At 44.5% G+C, this 24,374-nt stretch overlaps 2 protein-coding genes across 4 annotated transcripts in view; both read left to right on the top strand.

Moving 5' to 3' along the window:
• Positions 1–24,374, top strand: part of LOC140468458 (uncharacterized) — a 1,057,462-nt gene that overhangs the window by 475,351 nt on the left and 557,737 nt on the right. The window lies entirely within an intron of this gene.
• LOC140468549 (uncharacterized) overlaps positions 1–24,374 on the top strand; it is a 54,052-nt gene that overhangs the window by 17,029 nt on the left and 12,649 nt on the right. For 2 of the 3 annotated variants that reach the window (XM_072564641.1, XM_072564639.1), the window contains exons 1-5: positions 4,388–4,679; positions 9,064–9,175; positions 12,207–12,300; positions 15,833–15,887; positions 17,787–17,927. In XM_072564641.1, coding sequence (XP_072420742.1) covers positions 4,565–4,679; positions 9,064–9,175; positions 12,207–12,300; positions 15,833–15,887; positions 17,787–17,927 — 517 coding nt within the window. In that variant the 5' untranslated portion in view covers positions 4,388–4,564. Of the gene's footprint in view, positions 1–4,387; positions 4,680–9,063; positions 9,176–12,206; positions 12,301–15,832; positions 15,888–17,786; positions 17,928–24,374 lie in introns of those variants that run through there. The other variant, XM_072564640.1, reaches the window with a different exon arrangement.

Here is a 24,374-nt window from a genome sequence, read left to right as displayed (position 1 = left end):
ATCTTAGTTCTCAACAGGTCCTAGTGCCCAACATAACTGAACTTTGGAGAAATGTTGTCTCTTTGTGTTTGGCCTTGCATGCACATTTGCCTGTCTAAATCCCTGCAGCTGAAGTTCCAGAGGTGACTTGATTTATTTTCCATTTGCTGATGGTTTTTCTTTTAAGGAACCATCGGTGCTTCTGAAATAAAAGTTCTGCATAAGTTTTATTAAGAAGGTAATAACGCCCTCATCCTTCTCTGCTTGTTCTGTAGTCACTGAGGACCTGATTTATCAATATCAGGTGTCCCACCTGACTGCGTTTGTTCAGTGCTTTTACCTTGTACCTGTATTGCCTGACCTGTCAATCACTCTCTGCCTGTGTGTTCTGTGAGCACTCTCTTTGTTTGTTTCCTCGGAAGCCATGGCACAGCACTTAGAGATCAACCCAGGATGTGCAGGACACCAACAGGGTAGACATTCACCCTCTGCCGGGAGACGCCAGCTGTGGGCGCTTGGCAAGCCCACGCATGTCGTGAGAACAGCCCAGAGACGAAAATGACCAAGAATAGACAGAAAAGGCCTGGTTAATGTGTGAACTTCAGGAATAAGGTAGGAGATGCTAGTGTTACACCTGGATCACCGGCAGACACCGTCCAAAAGACAGGGTAGAGACGTTACATTATCCACTTCACAGGGGACCTTTACACCTGGTCCCAAGGAAATTGGCCAATATTGGGGGTGGGGGGTGGGGTGGGGGTGGGGGGTTCTTTAAAATTAATAAAAAAACATTACTGGCCCATGACCATCACAGGGGGGCACGGGGATCCCTCGGGTGACACTGTCGACATGTTGCAGTGTCTCACGAAGTTTTGGGACATTGCCAAACACCATCAGCCCCCCAAGGTAAAAGACTGCTGCGATAAACCCCCCTGACAGCGGAGTCCCCAACCACGCCCACAACCCCAGACACCAACACCATACTCAACAGCATCCCAGCCTCGGACACCTGCTTTTCTGAAATCAACCTCTGCTCAGCCTTTTCCTCCAACAAGTTGTTGTCCCCTTTTCATTTTTATGTCAGTACGCTTTGGGCCAGGCTTCCCCAGGGTTACACAGAGAGTCCCACAGTCAGTGACCTCCCAGTCTGGGGCAGTGATGTCCTGGTCTGAGACAGTGACCTCCCGGTCTGAGACAGTGACCTCCCGGTCTGGGGCAGTGACCTCCCGGTCTGGCGCAGTTACCATCTGGTCTGTGACAGTGATCTACTGGTCCAACACAGTGACCTCCCAGTCTGGGGCAGTGACCTCCCAGTCTGGGGCAGTGACCTCCCAGTCTGGGGCAGTGCCTTCCCGGTCTCTTTCCAATTTTCTCTCTCTCTCCCTCTCTGTCTTTCACTCTCTCTCTCTCTCTCTCTCTCTCTCCTTCTTCGTCTCACTCTTTCTGCCTTTCTCTCCCTCTATTCCTCACTGTCTCTCTCCTTCTTTGTCTCTCTCCCTCTTTCTCCCACTCTCTCTATGATTGCCTCTCCCTCTCTCTCACTCCTTCCCTCTTTTCCTCCCTCTCTCTCTTCCTCACTATCTCTTGCTCTCTCTCCCTCTCTCACTCTCTCTCCCCCCTCCTCTGTCTCTCTCTCTCCCCTCTCTCTCTTTCCCCACTCTCTCTCTCTCAGTCTCTCTCGCTCCTTCCCTCTTTCTCCCCCTCTCTCTTTCCTGCTATCTATAGCGCTCCCTCCCTCTCTCTCTCTCACACTCTCTCTCGTCCTTTCTCTTTGTCTCTCGCTCACTCTCTCTCTATCCCTCTCTCTCTCTCTCCCCTTCTCTCCCACTCTCTCTCCCTCATTTTCTCTTCCTCTCTTTCGTTCATTTCCTCTTTCTCTCTCCCTCTCTCTCTTTCTCTCTCTCTCTCCCTCCCTTGCTTTCTCTCCCTCTCTCATTCTCTCTGTCCCTCTCTGTCTCCCACTTTGTAGGCGGCACGGTGGCACAGTGGTTAGCACTGCTGCCTCACAGCGCCAGGGACCTGGGTTCAATTCCCGCCTCAGGCGACTGACTGTGTGGAGTTTGCACGTTCTCCCCGTGTCTGCGTGGGTTTCCTCCGGGTGCTCCGGTTTCCTCCCTCAATCCAAAAAATGTGCAGGTCAGGTGAATTGGCCATGCTAAATTGACCACAATGTTAGGTAAAGAGGGGAATGGGTGGGTTGCGCGTCGGTGTGGACTTGTTGGGCTGAAGACCCTGTTTCCACGCTGTAAGTAATCTAATCTCTCTCTCTTTCGTTCATTTCCTCTTTCTCTCTCGCTCTCACCCCTCTCCCTCTTTCCTTCTCTCTATCCCCCTAACGTCTCTCCCTCCTTCCCCCTCCCTGTCTCTGTCCCTATCTCCCACTCTCTCTCTCCTCTCCCTCTCTTTCTCTCTCTCTCTCTGAGTGTCGCTCGCTCCCTCACCCTTCATCTCTCCGTCTCTCTCCTTATCTCCCTATCTCCCTCTCTTTTTCCCTCTCCCTCTTCCTCTCTCCCCCCCCTCTCTCTCTCCTTCTCTCCCTCTCCCCCTCTATCTCTCTCTCTACCTCTCCCTCTCTCTGTTTCTCTGTGCCTGCCTTGCCCTGTGGTTAAACTCTCTGGTCAGATCCAGTTCCAGCTGAGGATGTTCGAAGGGGGCAGTCACTGAGCTGATTCCGGATTTGGGAGTGTTGCCTTCTGAAGAAAAATGGGGTAGACTGGGACTATACTCATTGGAGTTGAGAAGAATGGGAGAGGAATCTTACAGAAGCATCTAAAATGATGAAGGGAATGGATGAGATCGAAGCAGGGAGGTTTCCACTGGGGGTGAAACTAGAACGAGGCTGGAGAGAATCAAGATAAGAGCGCAGCAGATTTCAGACTGAGCACTGCAGATACTGGAGATTAGTGTCAAGAGTGTGGTGCTGGAAAAGCACAGCCAGTCAGGCAGCATCCGACCAGCAGGAGATTTGATGTTTCGGGCATAAGCCCTTCATCAGGAATTCTGATGGACTCTTAAATAAAGTCTTCTTCACTGAAGATTGGATTGGATTCACTCAGACAGAGGATTGTTGTACATGCTGATGGATTGATGTTGGGACCACAATTGTTTGTCATTTATATAAACAATTTGGGTGACAATATAGGAGATATTGTTAATGTTTCTGGATGACAGCAAGGGCGGTGGTTTAGTGGACAGTGACAGGCTCCCGTTTCCACCCCTCGTGCTGACAGTGTTCCACACCCAAGCTGAAGCCTCTCTTTTTCATTGTACTATTTAATTTATACTATCCCTCCTCCCCCGACGCCCCAAAATCGTCACTTAACGTCTCCCTGTATTTCGTATGTAGCAGGGGGAGAGATGATAACGTACCAAGTGTGAGATATGCCCTGGGCTGCGGGGCAGGACTAATAATTCTGAAGGAATCGGTCAGACGCACATTCTCGTCTGTTCCTATGGATATGAAAATGTGGATTATCAAACATCGAGAAACCGAAGATAGAAGGAAAATTTTAAACATTGCATTGAAGATACTTTTAAGACGTTAACAGTGTACTTAAGGAAAACCTGTCATCAAAGGAGGCAGGAAATGGTGAAATTACCTACATCTTTATTACATATTGATTTACGTCAAGTATTAGACTTGATGCTTGTTAATACTCGCTTAGCATGCGAGAACAAAATGCGATTTTACATAACTAATTTAGATTAAGTTTCTCATGGCTTTGAATACACTTCAACAAATAGCAGTGGGTGCTAGATGAGTTGTTAGTTTTAAATCTGAGGTCGATAATATTTTGTTAACCGAAGATATTAAGGGATACAGGCCAGCAGCTTTTGCCCAATGATATTAGCACTATTATCCAGAGAGCCCAGTGATGTTCTGGCAGCCCAGGTTCAAATCACAGCATGTTAGGATGAGAATTCTATTAAAAAGTCTGGAATTGTGAGTCTAATGATTGTCACGAAATCACCATCTGGGAAAAAAACCAAACAAAAACTTAACTCTCTAACGTCTTTTAGCGAAGGAAATCTGCCATCCTCACCTGGTCTGGTCGACATGTGACACCAGACCCATAGCAATGTGATTGACTCTGAACTGCCCGGGGATCAATAAATACTGACCTGACCAGTGATGCAAACATCCTATGATCCTGAAATGCAAACATTTTATAAAATCGATCATGCTATGTCACAGATAAGCATTGAATGCGAGACGATACTCGAGGGGCTGAATATCCTCCTCTTGTCCCTAGGACCCTCAGGTCGAGACATGAACCAAGTCTTGAAAAGTTAACACATATCAGATTTAACTTCACGAATACGTTGTATTGTACACGGCATAAATTAAAGTGGACACAGAACATTTTTAGCTCAGAAACCCGAGAGTCGAACTGTTGTTATAATGCGGTCATCCTGACGGACGAGGGGACACACAGTGAGTACCGAGTGGGCCTGGAGACATGCCCTGTCATTTCCCATGACCTTGCTGGTCTACGGACTGTGCCAATAAGACGGATGGTGAGCTCAAGGCAGGTCTGTTCCCGCTCAGTCTGAGGGAATCTGCCACATTCTCAGCACAAACATCATGTCAGGATTGCTGAAGCATCGGCCCAGTTCAAACTCTTCAGAGGATTTATGCCTCTCCGTCAACGAGAACATTCTCAGGGAATGCCACTTGCTTTACACGGACTCAAGTCAGGGTAAGATAACGTGGCGGGGGGTGGGGGGGGGGTGAGTGTTTGGGGAAAAGAGTGAAGTTATAAATATTTTCGAATCAATCTGTTCGGAAGTGGTATTTCACTCTCTGAGGCAGGACTCCTATTTAGGGACACTTACCACCTCCCCCACCCCCATCACCCACCCCCCCCCCAGAGTGAAAGATATTTTTAACGTGATTCCAGTTCCTCTCTGCCGTGTTTGAAGGGCAGCAGCTGGTACATTTATTTAAGCGCTTGTGAGTCATTCGGTTCTCAAGTATCACGAATCTTGAATTAGCTGCAGCTGAACTCTGGTTTGCAGCATTCAACAGGACTTTTGTAGAACTATCACTGAGATCTGTGGAGTAATGTCACACACATACACAATCTCAGATTTTCTCTCATACACTCTCTCTCACAAACGCGCACACACGCACTCACATTTGCTCACTCACCAACTCACTCTCACCCACAATACACGCACATGCATTCTCACACATATATTTTCACAGTCGCACACACTGACTCACGAACTGACCAACTCACTAATTCCTGATGAAGGGCTCCTGCCTGAAACGTCGATTCTCCTGCTCCCCGGATGCTGCACGAGCTGCTGTGCTTTTCCAGCACCACACACTCTCGACTACTCACTTACTCACACGCACTCACTCACTCAGGTCTCCACAGACGCACTCACATAACGTCACTCACAGACACAAAGAATTACACACTCACATCCAAATAGTTTCACACACACTCGAGGATCAAACAGTCAAACACAGAGAGGTTCTGTCTCACAGACACCACCCCCACCCCCCTGCACATACAGGAAGCACTCCAACAACTCACAGCCTCGTGTTTTAGAACTTAGAAGGTGGATCGGTACAGCAAAGCACAGGCCCTGTGTCCCACAACATTGTTCCGAAAATTTACCTTAATCTAAGATCAACCTAACCTCCACACCGCCCAATTTACTACCGTCCACGTGTTTGTCCCGCAGTTGCTTAAATCTCCCTAATGTCTCTGCAGCTACTACCACCGCTGGCAGTACATTCCACACACACACCACTCTCTGTGTAAAGATCCTGTCTCTGAGATCTCCCCTATACCTTACTTCAATCACCTTAACATTATGATCTCTCATGACAGCCAATTCTCCCCTGGCGAAAAGTCTCTGGCTATCTATCAGTGTGTACCATGGCTTATGTGGAGGCTTTTTGGAGAATTTATACAATTCTATCAATATGTCTCCCTATGTGACACGTTACATATTGAACCTGAGCTCTGCATTTCACTTCAAATGTCTGCTCAAAGGTCAGTGGATCCTCATGCTGCCAGCAAAGATGGGCGTCGGTACCAAGTACAGGAATGGCAATGAGATTGAACGAATGATATAATCGACGTGATATGTACAAAGTGAGAGCAAAAGGGTGAAATTTATAGAAATTTATAGACTGGTATGATCAGAGTGAGGATGGAAAAGCTGTACGCTGGGTGGGCAAAGGATTGAGAGTCGTGCAGAGGTTCGCACTGGGTTCTTTAGTGAAGGATCAGGAGAGAAATTTGCATTCTCAGTGAACTGACATGTACTTTTCCGATTGCACAACCTGTCGGGAGAGGGAGATTCATTTCGAAATCAAAGTTTAAAAAAAATGTCCTGATGGAGATGATTTTCAGAATGGTTCGATTCAGAGTGAAGGCATTGGAAATGTGAGAGTAAGAGGATCGCGAATTTCCTCAAGCTTTTTCAATGTAACCAATGATGGCGTTCAGGTTAATCTCTAAGTATCTGCGTTCACTCCAAACACTCCGATTCCTTAAGGATGGAAACGGTTGCCTGACTCAGCCTTAAACATTCTCTTATCCGATAGTCCACACTTCTGCAGGTTTACAGTAATTCACAATCCAGTCAATGACTCATGTGAGGCTTTTGTTCCTAATGTGAAGCGTGAATGATTGAACCCATATCCTCTGACCATGATCCCAGATAATAAACTCCCCAGCTTAAGATTCAGCTTCTCAGTGTCTACCCTTTGAATCTCTGTGGAACTAATGCGTTTCGTTTTGATCAACTTCCAGTCTTCTACATCCCAGGGAGTTGTTGGGCAATTGGCGGAACTTTCTATCATCCCAGAAGCGAACTCAACTCTCTTTTGTCATGCAGCCTATTGCACAATGTCATCATTCCTTTGAATGAACACATCGAATCATAGATGAAACAATTGAACCCATTCTGTCTGTATAGGCTCCTGAAAAAGCTACCCAGCTCGTCCCATTCTCCAGTCCTATCTACGTAGCCCTTGCATTCATCATTTTCAAATATATATCACTCACGTTTGAAACCTCGTATCTAATCTGCCTCCAGCACTCTCCCAGGTAGCACATTCCAAATTCCTGAATGAAGACATTTCTTCTCATCTGAAGGAGTGTCAATGGACCAGGAACACGCTTCCTCTCCACAGGTACTGGTAGATCTGCTGCGTTGTTCCAGCAATTTCAGTTTTTGTTTCTGATTTCCAGCATCTGCAGTGATTTCGGTTTTTGTCATGATCTTACTCCTCGCTCTCTTGCTGACAATAATGAAATTCTGACACTTACTATGACACATGGACTATTGGAAATGGAATCTCTGTTTTTACCCAGTCAAAATTGTTCATAATTTTGAACAATTCAATAAGGCAATGTCTCAATCTTTTCTTCTGCAAGGAAATTAAACCCAATCTCTCTAATATTTCCTTTTATCTAAAATCCCTTATTCCGAGGATCATTATCGTGCATCTACTTTGCACTCTGTCCGGAACTCCAACATTCTTCATTATATAATGTGCCCAGAACAGAACGCAATACTCCAAATGTGATTGGACCAATGATTTGGAGAAGCATAGCATCACTTCCTTGCTTTTAAATTCTCTACCAGTATGAACCCAAAATTCCTATAAGACTTCTTAACAAGTATGTCAAGCTGCCTGGCCATCACCAGAGAATCATGTGCATGAAATCGGAGGTCTCTCTGCTCCTTTTCGCCACCCCCAAAGTTGTATCATTCATTCTGTTTTAAGACTGATTTTAATAAAGTCTTATGTCACGTACAAAACCATCACCTTACCCGTCCTATAAATTGTAATAACAAACGACGTGTCTTCTGGGCAAGAGTAGGCCATTCAATCCCTCGAGTCGTTTATGCCATTCAAGGGAATTGTGGTTGATCATGGACTCTTAAATTATTAAAATGTGTGCTGCTATACTTCACTTGTGTCTTTGGCATTGCTGTGCCCAAGCATTCATGTGCAACAATATCTTAAAAGCTTATGTTTACAAGCAGCTGTTTAGTTCCTCTCTTATGATCAATTTCAATAAAGGAAACGGACAACATTTTAATCTATTGCTGCTGTATTGCATATTTATCACTATAAATGAATTACAAAGAAGAAATTTGTTCATGCTTTCAGAATAATTCATTATGCAAATGACATGATAAAGTGGAGAAATGTGAATGTGATGATAATGCAATTACAAATTGGACAAATTGGAGTTAAATTTACAGATGTGGGAACATAACTTAGAGCTTAGTATACTTCTAATTCAAGAGAAAGAGACAGAGAGAGAGCGACAGAGAGAGAGAGAGAGAGAGATAGACAGAGAGGGAGAGAGAGAGATAGACAGAGAGAGAGAGAGAGATAGACAGAGTGCTGGAGAAAACCATTAAATCAATGGGACGTCAGGTTTTGTCTCATTGCCCGAGCTACAAGTCGCATTCAAGCGTTAAGAGAATGAGATGCAGCAGAAATGAATGTCTCCTTTTATTAAGGAAGCAATTGTAATTCTGTGATTTAGTCTCACAATTGCAGAATCTCTATTCTTCTGTCGGGTCATATCCGATGCATTGAAAATTCGGCCTGGGTGTTAAGCAACAAATGTCACTAGATATGATCATCACTCAAGTGCTCTAACCTTATCCACTCTTGTAACTGTAGAAATAGGAAGAACACAACCTACCGTCCAGAACAACCTTGGCCATGATCAGTCAAAAGGGACTGTGTACACATTGTGCCTGTTTCAATACAACTCAGCAGAAGACAACTTTTCCCATGACAACTGTTCATTAGTAGTCCACTTGTCATTTTAATTTTTGTATTAAAACAGATGAATAAGACACAGATATATATTCTCTGTTTAATTGAGCTATTTTATTCATCAAGCTACACCCTATGCTGAAGCAGCAAAGTGAAATGGATGCAATGTGAGTGAGTTGCCTCTGATGTCAAAGGGAAACCAATCAACTAGTTTCTAGCGGAGGTAATCATATTCGCGCCATTCATCCACAAGTAAAACTTTTATGGGCGTAACACCAAATTTCTGATTTTTAAAAAAAATCTGCTCTCGATAGGACTGGTGGGAATCGCCAAGCAGCTGGGCCTCAGACTCTTGGCTCCAAGGAAGAAGATCACAGTGATGCTGATGGGCAATCATTCAGCTGGGAAGAGCTCCTTCATCAATTGGTAAGCAGGCCAGCTTCACTGTTGTATTTGGGAAGGCTAGGCCGGGCACACTTATGAGAAATGCTTGAAGAATATTGACTGGCTCTGAACATCCACCTTAGCCAGGAGGGGCATTCTCCAGCAGATGGTGCTGGATTCATAAAATGTTGGCATGACTTGACTAATTTACTCTGAACGATACTCTTATGTGGGGACGGTCTGTTTAAAATGGGACAGGATGCCAATTTTGTTTATACAAAGCAGTAAATAAAACACAGCAAAAAGTTTAAACGTGATCAACAATCTGATTTGATAAATTATGCAAGATCAGGTGATTGTGGTCAGAAAATTAAAACAACTAAGATGTCAGTCAGTGTATCCAGTCAATGTAGTGATTGTGGATTCAGGAGTGTTGCTGGATACAGAATGGAAGTTCATTTTTCAGTTCCAAATCGGTGGTCCATACTTCGCTGGAATGGATCATGTGTTCCTCGGATACATGTTCCAGCCCAATCATTTGCCTTCCCACCTATTTTTGTGTTATTCGCAAATTTGGCAGAAGTTTGTTCAAATTTCATTGCAGGTTCCTGCTGATTCCAATAGTAATAACTAGTTTGTAGAGAGAGGCAATGAAAGGGCAGAAGGGCCGAGTGGAGTTTGCACCCTGTACTATGAATGAATTCTTGGTCATTTCGAGTCCCCCAGATAAACACACCGGCAGCACTCTCAACCATTTGCAAAAGTTTAATGTCCGGATTCTGGATTGAAAGCGAAGTTTCGAGTCACTGATGTACGCTCAGTAAACAGTACCTACCTGGAGATCACGTATAGGAACTGTTTACCTGCAGATTTCCAGTGTTAGGGTAGAAGGGGAATGAATGATCGTGAGGTTATCTAATGAATTCGAGATGCTGGTGTTGGACTTGGGGTGTACAAAGTTAAAAATCCCACAACACCAGGTTATAGTCCAACAGGTTTAATTGGAAGCACACTAGCTTTCGGATGAAGGCAAATTATGGGTCTGGACCACCTAGCCGAGGGCGCTGCCAAGGGTCCCACAGCCGATCCGTTCCAGCAAGGTATGGCCCACCGATTTGGAACTCAAAGATGAAACTTCCATTCTGTAAGCAGCAACACTCCTGAATCCACAATCACGACATTGACTGGATACACTGACTGATGTTTTAGTTGTTTTAATTTTCTGACCACAATCAACTGATGAAGGAGCATTGATCTGAGAGCTAGTGTGCTTCCAATTAAACCTGTGGGACTATAACCTGGTGTTGTGTGATTTTTAACTTTGAGGTTATCTAAGAACAGCACACAAGCAGTGCACGAGCCCCCCCCTTGTCCACTTTGCTAATCCATAATCCAGTTGGAAATCGATGGCAGCAATGGCTCTCCTTTTAAGTGCAGACAGAGTCCAATCTGTGACAGCACCGTCAATTGAGACGTACATTCTGGATTAGTGGTGCTGGAAAAGCACAGCAGTTCAGGCAGCTTTGATGAAGGGCTTTTGCCCGAAACGTCGATTTCGAAGCTATTTGGATGCTGCCTGAACTGCTGTGCTCCTCCAGCACCACTAATCCAGAATCTGGTTTCCAGCATCTGCAGTCATTGTTTTTACCTCATTGAGACGTACAGGCGAGGAGGTGGAGGGAGATAGGATGAGGAATAGTTATTGGCGATTCTATCATCACAGCAAGAGATAGGCATTTTAACAGTAATGTGATGTGCTGTCTCCCTGGTGTCAAGGGCAAGGACATCACGGCTGCAGGACATCTCCTGAATGGGAGGGCGATCATCCAGCAGTCATGTTCCGTATTTCTGTCAGTGTCACTGGGGGTAAGGTTGGGAAAGAAAAGAATCAGGGAGTTCTGAAGGAAATTAGAAAAAAATACAGTCCATCAAGATCAGTAATCTCAGGAGTGTCGCCAGTTTCATGTTTCAATGATTGTCAGGACTATCGGATTGTTGGATTCAGTTTGAGGCTGGAGCTCTGCTGTGGGAGATGCACATTTCCGTGTTACACTTCCGGGTCTGGTATTTCTGCTGGGAGATTTGTAAATGCTGGTAGGATTCCTTGCAACTCGATCCCAATCGAGGTAGAACCAAAGTCAAGCTGGGAATAGGAAGTTGGAACAATTGCCTTAGGGCTATAAATATAAAGTCGCTATAGTCTCACCAGACCACAGGGCTATTCCCTTATTACAGAGAGATGACTAATGGTGGTTTTACTTGAGGGTCACCAAGCCTCAGGCAAAGCAAAGATGTTGAGAACGTCATGACCACATCAGGCAGTGAGGGAGTATATCCACAATGTTGGTATGAGTGTCCAGCCAACCGTGCAAGAGAAACTGAAGGAAGCTGAGTGCCAGTTTCCCTTCACAAGCAGAATGATGACCAGAAGATAATGTTAAGGGCATTGTATTTGAATGCACACGTTCACGAGTCCCATCGGTTCCTTTTCTTGTCTGTTCCTCTCAGTGTTGCTCCGCAGTGGTCCTGAAGTGCTCTGCTGTCCAGTTGATGCCGACTGCCTGAGTGAGAACACTCACAATGTCCATGATATCTCCGGCCTGGCACATGCTCTCCACGACCTCTGCTCCACTTAGTGATGTTGGCAGTTTATCACAGAGTCCATACTGCCTCTATTCCTCTCAGTAATGCTGACTGAGTCTCTCGGTATCCTCACCTCATCCACTCTTGTAACTGTAGAAACAGGAAGAACACAACCTACCCTCCAGAACAACCTTGGCCATGATCAGTCAAAAGGGGACTGTGTACACATTGTGCCTGTTTCAATCCAACTCAACAGAAGACAACTTTTCCCATCACAACTGTTCGTTAGTAGTCCACTTGTCAACTCATGACCCGTCTCTCCTGGTGAGGTGTTGTTTTCCCTTTACTTTGATGTGTGTTGCTAATTATCCTGATGGCAGCAGGTCAAACACTTTCAGCAAAATGTGCCTTTCCTTAGCAACAATCAAATATTGTATTATCCACGGACTTTGAGAGTGATATTTGCGTGTCTAACCATTGAAACTTGTAGGTACATTGAAGAACATATACAGAAAACAGGAGTTGCAACCGAGACACAGGGATTTACGTTTGTCACCAGTGGAAAGAAAAGGGAGTCACTCCTGGTGAGTAATGGTTTGGATCATTGTCGAGCTTTGACTCAGCCGAGATCCCTGAAAGATAGTGACTTATCTCAAAAAGCTGGAAGCCTCTTTCAAGTGCACTTCACTGGAATTCTTACTCATCAGCACATTCTCTTCTTCATCTCCATCTGGCGGTTTTGACCCGCTTTCTCACTCCCAATGCCACTGAACGGAAATCACAGATGACTAAAAATAATTTATTCTGTATTTAAACTGTTTGAATTGTGCAATGCCCCACCATTGACCATTCCTGTGATAATAGAAACCAGAGCCAGCTTCCAGCTGTGTGTGCCAAAAGGCAAATCATAATGCTGTTGCAATCACCAGGCAATTGAAGAAACATCTGTATAGCACTCGTACAGTTTACTTTGTTCTTTGATAAGTTGTGGGGAGTTGCTGGCAATACTAGGATTTGCTGACCAACCCAAACTCCCCTTAAACTGTAACATAAAACTAACAACTGTGAATGCTGCAAATTTGAAACAGAAGTTAAAAACTACTTGAGAAACACAGAAGGTCTGGCAGCATATGTGCATTGCGAGAAAGAGTAAGCGTTTCGGGTGCACGAATCTTTCTTCAAAACCGATGGTAGCTCAGGAAAGGGGGGACATATGAGAGGAGATGTGGGGTAAAGGAGTAAGTAATCTCACCGCGTTTTCATTTTCCTCTTGGGGACACTGCAGCTTTCAAGGTTGAGTTCATCAATTTTCCAGCCTGACCACCTTCTCCCATGGACCTGACCCTCTCACACACTCCAGGGTCTGTCATGACATGGTCTGCTTTCAGCATAGACTCAGGATTAGTTGTGCTGGAAGAGCACAGCAGTTCAGGCAGCATCCAAGGAGCTTCAAAATCGACGTTTCGGGCAAAAGCCCTTCATCAGGAATAAAGACAGTGAGCCTGAAGCATGGAGAGATAAGCTAGAGGAGGGTGGGGTGGGGGTGGGGGGGGTAGAAAGTAGCATTGAGTACAATGGGTGAGTGGGGGAGGGGATGAAGGTGATAGGTCAAGGAGGAGAGGGTGGAGTGGATAGGTGGAAAAGGAGATAGGCAGGTCGGACAAGTCCGGACAAGTCATGGGGACAGTTACTGAGCTGGAAGTTTGGAACTAGGGTGAGGTGGGGGAAGGGGAAATGAGGAAGCTGTTGAAGTCCACATTGATGCCCTGGGGTTGAAGTGTTCTGAGGCGGAAGATGAGGTGTTCTTCCTCCAGGCGTCTGGTGGTGAGGGAGCGGCGGTGAAGGAGGCCCAGGACCTCCATGTCCTCGGCAGAGTGGGAGGGGGAGTTGAGGGCATCAATGTGGACTTCAACAGTTTCCTCATTTCCCCTTCCCCCACCTCACCCTAGTTCCAAACTTCCAGCTCAGTAACTGTCCCCATGACTTGTCTGGACTTGTCCAAACTGCCTATCTTCTTTTCCACCTATCCACTCCACCCTCTCCCCCGACATATCACTTTCATCCCCTCCCCCACTCAACTATTGTACTCTATGTTACTTTCTCCCCATCCCCACCCTCCTCTCACTTATCTATCCACCCTTCAGGCTCTCTGTATTCCTGATGAAGGGTTTTTGCCCGAAACGTCGATTTCACTGCTCGTTGGATGCTGCCTGAACCGTTGTGCTCTTCCAGCACCACTAATCCAGAATCTGGTTTCCAGCATCTGTTGTCATGGTTTTTACCTCGTTGATTTCAGCATAGACTTCCCACTATGAACCAGCAATTGTCCCCATTAGGAGATCTGCTTCTCTATCTCCTGGCTCACTATTATCCATCACTTTGCCTGCCTGGCTGTCTTCCTGATCCTCTAGACTCCTTCTTCCCCTATCAGTCACAATCTTCCCCCCGACCACCAACTTTTTCTCTCCACAGATGCTGTCAGGATTTGGTGACAATTTGCCACGACAGATTCGCTGCCGATGATTAGCCACTGCCAGTTCTCCACCAGTATTTCTCCACTGGACCTCTGGAGACTATTCACCACCGGATATATATACTGATTGTTTTCCCTCCTACCTGTTCTTTCATACTTCTCAGTCCCCTTTATTCTACATATTGATTTATAAAAGAGGTAAAATAAATATCATTTTCTCGGTTTATGTATAAAAATAAGTTGCAAACTTTAACCAGCAAAAGAAAACATATTTTAAAAATCTTTATAATGGCAGTAAAATCTCACATTAACATTAAACAATGAAATTTTAGTTCATTTGATAGTTATCCTCTATTCCTCTAAGGTATTCCAAACAATCTCTTTCACCGTATTCAAGAACAATTTTTTTTGTCTTCTATCGTCTGCGTCTCCTATCATTCCTTTTTGGTCGAATTGTTTTCTTCATGTCGTCGGTAAAGATGCTCGGACTGACTGAAGGACATCGGCTTGATAAGAACACTATAAGAACACAAGAAGAATGTTCACATCGCCAAAACTTAATACTTGAATCACTCTTGGACAGTTTATCAAAAACATATATAAAACCATCGTGGTAAAACTTCTTATATCCACGTTTACTAATAATTTCTGTTTCCATTTTGAGTGTAAATGGAAAAAAAAACACAAGCTTAAAAAAAACTCTCCTGTAACGAAAATAAATTGTTACTGAAACAACGCAAACACTACCTTAACCAATATAACGACAATTTTATATAGTTTAGATCTGCTTGTCCTCTAACATTTTAAACTTATTTGCAGTGGCGAGTCGTCTTCAGTGGCCAATGGGCGGTGGCTAATCGTCAGGGGTGAATCTGCTGTGGCGAATGGTCTTGTCCCGGCTGTCAGACGTGCTGAGTTTCTTGAGAGATGTCTGTGTGTGTTGTCACTGAACTGGTCAGTTTTCTAGGCTACTCCGCAGGTCTGTAGGTGTCAACCATATTGCTGTGGGACTGGAGACATATGGAGGACCAGACGACATATGGACATAAGAATTGTTTGCCTAAATGGCTTTAGGTAATTAGGTGTCCTGCTGTCGGTTGGGAGTCACATGTCGGCAAGATAAGACAAGGTCAACCTATTTCCTTCCTTAAATAGTCTCAGTGGGTCAAACGTTTCCTTCTTGTTTCATAAATGAGGAATTTTGACGATTATTATTTTGTCAGTTAAGTCCAGTTTCATTATGTACACAGTAACTCCATTAGTTGATCTTTGAACCATGTCCCCAGAATGTTGCAATTATTCATATGGTTACAAACATCTCCTCTGGACTGGTTCAGGACTTGCATTCTTTTGAACAATACTCCGTGAATACTCCTATATCAAAATCTAAAGACCTCATCACCCTACTCTCTCATTGTAGAGAGAGATCTCAGTCACCATGTCTCAGTTGAGGGGAGAGTTTAAGAAGCGTGTCTTTCATGGTAACCTCAACTTGCATGGGAATTGAAGACATCATTTTGGTGTTATTCTGTCGTGTAAAACGTCTCTCGAGGCAACTGAGGTAACTGAAACCCCGACAGCACCATAAATTGTTTGCAGGACTTTACGTCTGTAACCTGTATTCATTTTCTTTGTTTTCACAGGGTAATGCTACATTACATGTCTACCCGCAATTCCAAGGTCTCGAGCAGGTCAAAGGTACATTCACGGGAATGTAAAGTTTGGAAAGAATAGGAGGACAAATAGTAGTTATGACTGTCACATCAAATAAGTAAAGCTTCACAACGTTAACTTTTTATCTTTCAATGTAATAATGTCCGAATACTAATCAGGTGCAGTCAACATTAATTTGTCAAGGGTATGTGGTGTTGCATAAATACGCCAAAACGTTTTGATAAAGTAACCAGAAGTCTCGATGAGGGTCATGCATTTGATGTTTTGCTATGGATTTAGCAAGGCTTTTGAGAAGGACACTCATGGCAGATTGGTGAAGAAGGTAAGAGAGTCCATTGAGACAGGACTAAGTAGTGCATTGGACTTTAAATTAGCTGAGGGACAAGAGGCACAGTTTGATGGTGGACCGATGTTTCTGGAATCAGAAGTCTGTTTCGAGTTGTGTTCAGTGGACCTTGATTTTGGGGCAGCTGCTCTTTGTGGTGTACATTAATGTTTTCGACTGAAATGTACAGATATAGTCAAGAAGTTTCTGGATGTCATAATATTTGCTAAGGTAATTAATAGGAGGACAGCTGTCAACTGAAGGAGGATATTAATTGCCTGGACACATCGGTAGAGCAGTGTCAAATGGATGTAACCCAGAAATGTGTGAGGTTTTGCCCTGCTCGAACAAGGCAAGGAATTGTTCTCTGAATGGTAAGAATCTGGAAAGTACTGAAGAGCAGACAGACGTTAATGTGCAGATTCACAGATCCCTGGTGTCATCAAGCCAGTTCCCTTTTTTTTTCAAAAAAACTATTCCTTGGCTCAAGGGCACTGTGTTTTGATTGTTTTCAGAGGGATAATGAACCAGACTGGGCGCCGATCAGTCTGATTTCGTGCCAAGGTGGAAAGGGTATTGAGAGGCCTTTTTGTTGATATGTAAATAGATGAGACTTCAGGCCAAAGTGGTCATGTTTTAGAAACGGCCTGGAGAATAAAAGGGGAGTGATCAGCTCTCGAGCTGGGCACAGCAGTTCAGTTCAGTTTTGAACTGATGAAGAGTTCAGCAGTGAGCTGTGTGGAAACTCTGCCTCTCTTCCTTTCTGCCCTTCAACTTCAACCTGTCAGCATGAGTTCCATTTGTCCTGGGTTTTCAAAGGGCGTTTGCACATTGGGACTGTTGTGTATATTCGGAACAGCATAATTAAGACATGTTTGGATAGGCTGATTCCTCTAGGGGTTCATTATTCTGTTCTTTGTGTTTCTTTGTGAAATTTTGTGAATAAAGTTTTGTCTGTTTTAAAATCTAGTAGTCAAACCTAGCTGACATTCTCCGGGTTATTCTCAGTGTACACTTACCGAAGCAAATTGCAAAGCTATGGTCTGGGCTGCCTGATTAAGAAGGTTTTGAGTGGTCTGGCCTATTCCAGAACACTGGAATTGGAAGGAGCAGGTGTATAAGATGATTCAGACGGCGTTAGGATGACTTCTATGTATTTGGCAAGACATATTGTCGAGGAACATGGAGGTTATGTTGGAATTGACTTTAAACGGAAGAAAAGTACGTGAAATGATTTGAATTTATTATTGTGGACACACGAAGGAAAGGTCCGTGGGGGTAACAATGCGGAAATTACGTTCAGTGGATTGCTATTTCAGGGAGAATGCGTAGTCACTGTGAAGAATTGGAGTTCCTTCCGCATTGCAAACCCTGTTTTTCTGACTGCTTTTGCAATCTAATTGCCATTCTGGACAAAATTGAAGATACTTTGCGTTTGATGTGTCTCTCTTATGTACTGAAGGCGAAAGTATAATGCATATATTATGGTTTAACATGGTGACCTTTGATGTAGACTGAACATAACTTTGCAAACGAAAAGGTATGCGATGGAAAGTCACTTTTGATCTTTGACATTCCTAGTTTCTGTGTTTCTGCAGGAGTGACAGATTACCTGACGACCGAGATCAGCACCTCAAAGCAGAAAATGTTTTTCTTGGTGACTTTCATAGATACTCCAGGTCTTGTGGATGGAGACATGTCGTACGAATTTGATGTGGATAAGGCGCTGATCTGGCTGGGTAACCCTTTTTGGTATTTGTATTTTTATCTCCTTTCTGCTAATCAAACTGTTTTCAGACCTTCTTCAGGGTTAATGATTGAAACTTGTCATAGGAAAGGTGAATTCACGGCGGTCCTACTCAACCATAGGGGCTGCTATCTCCTCAGAGAGAGAGATAACTGTGGTTTAACCTGAGGTTCACAACTCCTCGGGCGAGGGGAAAGGTTGAGAAGGCGAGTCCTTCATAGTAACCTCAGCCAGTGCAGGAATTAAAAAAAAAAGGCAAAGAACAAAGAAACTTTACAGCCCAGGAACAGGCCCTTCGGCCCTCCAAGCCTGAGCCGATCCAAATCCACTGTCTAAACCTGTTACCCAATTCTTAAGCATCTGTCTCCCTCTGCTCCCCACCTCCTCCTGCATTTGTTAGGACGCATCTTAAATGAATCTACCTTCCGCTATGACCTCTGCTGTCAACGCGTTACTGGCACCTACCACCCTCTGTGTGTGAAGTACTTGCCACCTGTATCCTCCTTAAACTTTTCACCTCTCATCTTGAAAGCGTGACCTCTCGTTATTGAATCCTTCACCCTGGGAAGGAGGTTATCTCTATCTACCTTGTCTATATCTTTCATGATTTCATAGACCTCAATCAGATCCCCCCTCAACCCCCTTTTTTCTAATGAAAACAATCCTACTCAACCTCTCTTCATAACTAGCACCTTCCACACCAGGCAACGTCCTTGTAAACCTTGTACACCCTCTCCAAAGCGTCCACATCCTTTTGGTAATGTGGCGACCAGCAATGTACACCGTATTCTAAATGCTGCTGAACCAATGTCGTGTACAATTTTAACATGACTTGCCAGCTCTTATACTCAATACCCCGTCCAATGAAGACAAGCATACTATATACCTTCTTAACCACTCTATCCACCTGTGCAGTAACCTTCAGGGTACAATGGGCCTGGACTCCCAGATCCCTCTGCCCATCAACTTGTCCCAAGGCTTTTCCATTCACTGCATATTTAGTTCTCGAATTAGACTTCCCAAAATGCACCACCTCACATTTGCCTGGATTGAACTCCATCTATCATTTCTCCGCCCAATTCTCCAGTATATCTATCTCTCTTCTCCTGCATTCTTTGACAGTTCCCTATGCTTTCTGCTACTCCACCAATCTTCGTGCCACATGCAAACTTGCTGATCATACCCTCTTCCAGATCATTTATGTATTTCACAAACAACGGTGGCCCCAGCACTGATCCCTGTGGAACCCCACTGGTCCATTTTAAGGAACTTCCTTCAACTACTGCTCTCTGTTTCCTGTTGCTCAACCAGTTCTTTCTTCCCCTAACCAGAACACCCTGAACACCATGTGACTTCACTTTCGCCATTAGTTTCGCATGGGGAACCTTATCAAATGCCTGACTAAAGTCCAAGTATATGACATCTACAGCCCTTCCCTCATCTATCAATTTGGTCACTTCCTCTACTATGTTGGTAAGGCATGATCTACCCCGACAAAACCATGTTGCCTATCACTGATGAGCCCATTTTATTCCTAATATAAATAGATTTTATCACTCAATACCTTCTCTAGCAACTTTCCCAGCACTGACGTCATACTCACTCATCCGCAGTTACCCGGAATATTCCTACTACTCTCCATTTACAGGGGGACAACATGAGCAGTAATCAAGTCCTCCAGCACCTCACCTGTGTTTACGGATGTTACAAAAATATCTGTCAGGGCCCCAGCTATTTCCTCTCTTGCCTCCCTCAGCAACCTGGGATAGATCCCATCTGGTACTGGGGATTTGTCCACCTTAATAACCTCTAGCCTACCCAACACATCTTTTTTACTTATGTCAATGAGGTACAGCGTAATCAAACTTCTATCTCTAATCTCAACATTCATCATGTCCCTCTACTGATGCAAAGTAATCATTCAGAACCCCACACATTTTCTCATGTTCGACACACAGCCTTCCTTCCTTATCCTTTAGTGGTCCAACCCTTTCTCTAGTCACTCGCTTACTTATATAAAAAAAGGCTTTGGGATCCTCCTTAATTCTGCTCGCTAAAACTATTTCATGACGCCTTTTAGACCGCTTGATTCCTCGTTTAAGAATGGTCCTACTCTCCCTATATTCCTCCAGGGTCCATTCTGTTCTTAGCTGCCTGGACCTTATGTACACTTCACTTTTCCTCTTGGCTAGTCATACGATTTATCCTGTCATTCACGGTTCATGAATCTTGCCTTTCCAATCTTTTGCTTTCAACTGGACATGCTTATCCTGCACTATCTTCGACTGATCTTTGAAAGCCTCCCACATCTCAAATGTGGACTTCCCTTCAAATCGCTGTGGCCAATCCACATTTCCCAGCCCCTGCATACTTTTGATAAAATGGGTCTTGGCCCAGTTTAGTACTCTTCCCTTAGGACCACTCTCTTCTTTGTTTATGAGTATTCTAAAACTTACAGAATTGTGGTCACTGTTCCCAAAGAAACCCCCCACCGCAACTTCTCCCCCTGGCCTGGCTCATTCCCCAGTACTAGGTCCAATATAGACCCTTCACTCGTCGGACTATTGACATACTGCTCTAGAAAACTCTCCTGGACTCTTCTTACAAATTATGCCCCATCCAGACCTCTGACACTTAGTGTATTCCAGGCAACATTGACAAAATAAAAAAACTCCCATCACCATCACCATCACCCTATTGCCTCTACATCTTTCCATAATCTGTTTTCCTATTTGTTCTTCTACCTCATGCTCACTGTTGGGAGGCCTGTAATACAGCCCCAACAGTGTGATTGCACCCTTCTTATTTCTCAGCTCCACCCATAATGCCTCACTACTCAAGCCCTCCATCGTGCCCTCCTTTAGCACAGCCGTGAGATCATCCCTGACCAGCAATGCAACTCCCCCCCCCCCCCACCCCTTTTACTTCCTTCCCTGTCCTGTCTGAAACGTCTATACCCTGGAACATTTAGTTGCCAATCGTGACCTTCCTTCAACCAACTCTCTGCGATTGCAGCAACGTCATACTCCCAGGCACCAATCTGAGCTCTTATTTCATCTGCCTTACGCACTATAGTCCTTGCATTAAAGTAGATACATTTCAGGCCACCAGTTCTTTTGTGTTCATCTGCACTTTGCCTACTCTTTCATTTATTAATGCTAACTTCATGATCCTTTCAGTCTCCAGTTTCCACCGCGTTGTCTACTAGCCTTCTCTTCTTGTTCCCAGTCCCCTGCCTCATGAGGTTAATACCTCTCCAACAGCAGTAGCAAAAACTCCCCCAAGGACATCAGTTCCAGTCTGTTTCAGGTGGAGACCGTCCAATTTGTAATAGTCCCACCTTCGCCAGAACCGGTCCCAATGTCCGATAAATCTGGACCTCCTACACCATCCCTCAAGCCACGTGTTCACCCTGACTATTCTTTCATTTCTATGCTGGGCTAGCACGTGGCACTTGTAGTAATCCGAGATCACTACCTTTGAGGTCCTCCTTTTTACCTTCTCTCCTAGCTCCCTGAATTCTGCTTTCAGCACCTCATCTCAGTTGTTTTATTTATATCGTTGGTGCCTATATGCACCATGACAACTGGCTGTTCATCCTCCCCCTTTAGAATGCCCTGCAGCCGATCAGTGACATCCCTGACCCGAGCACCTTGGGAGGCAACATACCATCCGGGAGTCCCGTTTTCGACCACAGAAGCTCCTTTCCACTCCCCTCACAATAGAATCCCGTATGTCTATGGCCCTACCAGTCTTTTTCCCACTATTCTAAACAGCAAAACCCGCCACGGTGCCATGATCTTGGCAACTGCTGCTCTCTCCTGGTGAGGCATCTCCTCCAACAATATCTCCTACTCTTTTTCTGCCTTTTGGTCACCCATTCACTGTCTCCCTCAGCAATCCTAAACTGTGGGGTGACCAGTTCACTAAATGTTCTATCCACGACATCCTTAACATCGCGGATGTTCCAAAGTGAGCCCTTCAGCAGCTCCAGAGCCGTCATGCGGTCAAACAAGAGTTGCAGCTGGACACACTTCCTGCAAGTGGAAGAGTCAGGATCGTTAGCCAGGTCCCTGAGCTCCAACATCAAGCAAGAGGCACATGCCACGGCTCTGAGGTCCCCTGCCATTGTAAGCCTCAGTTTTATATCAACTAACTAAAACCAAACAATGCACTTCAATATATGAAAGAAAACCCACATGGTTAGCATCACTCACTAGCCGTTCAGCCAATGGAACTGCCGACATTACATTTGGTAACCATATACATTGGCTGACATGAATGTTAAAATGGAGTAAACAGATGCCTTCACCTCCCACTGAAGAACTTGATCACTCCAGTTTGAGTTTAGATGACCTCCCTGTTAATTTAGTTGATATTTGGTAAGATCAATACTATATACAATTACCTCAGACAAATATCTTCAAAGCACAGCCATGTACGTCAGCGACAGAATGAAATGATGGGTGAGATTTCATGCTTTTTGACATTAAACTTAATAATACAAAATGCACAATTGAAAATTCATGAACAGACAACAAAGATCTCGATGTACACAGGAAACAAAAATCATGTTTGCATTAGCTAACATTTGATATTTTGCGTCATACTGTAAACATTCCTGCAATAATATCTGAGTGACTCCATTGGAAGCTTCCTTTGTTGGAATTGCTGCTGTCCTTTGTAAGTCCTTGCATTCAGCCAGATTGAGAATAATAGAACCTCGATTGTGTGGATACAGGCCATTCGGCCCAGCAACCAACCCTCCAAAGAGCAACCCACCCAGACCTAGTCCCGTACCCTATTATTCTAAATTTACCCCTGACTAATACACCTGCACATCCCTGAACACTATGGCAATTTAACATGGTCCATTCACCTAATCTGCACGTTTGGACTGTGGGAGGAAACCGGAGCACACGGAGGAAACCCACGCAGACACGGGGAGAATGTACAAACTCCACACAGACAGTCGTTCGAGGCGAGAATCGAAGCTGGGTCCCTTCTGCTGTGAGGCAGCAGTGCTAATCACTGAGCCACTGTCCCGCACGCAGCTTCGACTCAACAGAAAGACCGACAATAATGTTTTCACAATCAATACGTGTTCACGAGGCCCGCCTTTTCTTTACATTTCTGATCAAACAAAAAGAGAACTCTCAAAAGCACCTCTCTCAGTTGACCCCAGAAAACAGAGCCCCCATATCACCTTTTACTCTCTGCTGCTAAATCAAAAACTTTTGCCCCTCTCTTTGAGACTCTGTGCAATCCTCCTCCTACAGTCACTTGGAAGTTCATTATCTGAGACTCTGTGAGTTTCCAACAAACTCATAAAATGGAAAAGATTCCGAACTTAAATATTCCAATTTCTAAAGAACTTCCTCTTTGCAAATTTCTATGCCTTTGGAAATTAATGTATAATTTTAAAATGTAACGTCAAGCGCACATCATGTAATTTAATCTTTCTCTGACGTGTTGATTTCATATTTGATAATCTACCTTGCAAGATTTTTGAATAAGTAATTCACCAGTTACCAGCACAAGCCAAACCAAATGTCAGAGAATCATGGAGATGTACAGTACGCAAACAGACCCTTCGGTCCAACCCGTCCATGCCGACCAGGTATCCCAAACTAATCTATTCCCACCTGCCAGCACCCAGCCTATATCCCTCCAAACCCTTCCTATTCATATACACATCCAGATGCCTTTTAATGCTGTCATTGTATCAGCCTCCACCACTTCTTCTGGCAGCTCATTCCATACACGTACCACCCTCAGGGTGAAAAAGTTGCCCCTTAGGTCTGTTTTATATCTTTCCCCTCTCACCCTAAACCTATGTCCTCTAGTTCTGGACTCCCTCACCCCAGGGAAGAGACTTTTTTTGTTTTTCCTATCCATGCCCCTCATGGTTTTTTGAACTACTGCAAGTTCACCCCTCAGCCTCCGATGCTCCAGGGAAAACAGGCCCAGACTGTTCAGCCTCTCCCTGTAGCTCAGATCCTCCAACCCTGGCAACATCCTTGTAAATCTTTTCTGAACCCTTTCATGTTTCACAACATCTTTCCGATAGGAAGGAGAACAGAATTGCACGCAGTATTCCAACCGTGTCCTAACCAATGTCCTGTACAGCCGCAACATGACCTCCCAACTCCTGTACTCAATACTCTGACCAATAAAGGAAAGCATACCAAACGCTGCCTTCACTATCCTATCTACCTGCGACTCCACTTTCAAGGAGCTATGAACCTGCACTCCAAGGTCTCTTTGTTCATCAACACTCCCTCGGACCTTACCATTAAGTGTATAAGTCCTGCTAAGATTTGCTTTCCCAAAATGCAGAATCTCGCATTTATCTAAATTAAACTCCAGCTGCCATTTGTCAGCCCATTGGCTAATCTGATCAAGATCCCATTGTAATCTGAGGTAACCCTCTTCGCTG

The sequence above is a fragment of the Chiloscyllium punctatum genome, chromosome 47 (genome assembly GCF_047496795.1).
Source record: "Chiloscyllium punctatum isolate Juve2018m chromosome 47, sChiPun1.3, whole genome shotgun sequence".
Classification (NCBI taxonomy): domain Eukaryota; kingdom Metazoa; phylum Chordata; class Chondrichthyes; order Orectolobiformes; family Hemiscylliidae; genus Chiloscyllium; species Chiloscyllium punctatum.
The sequence above is the reverse complement of the archived record's forward strand: the minus strand, read 5'-3'. Positions and strand labels throughout refer to the sequence as shown.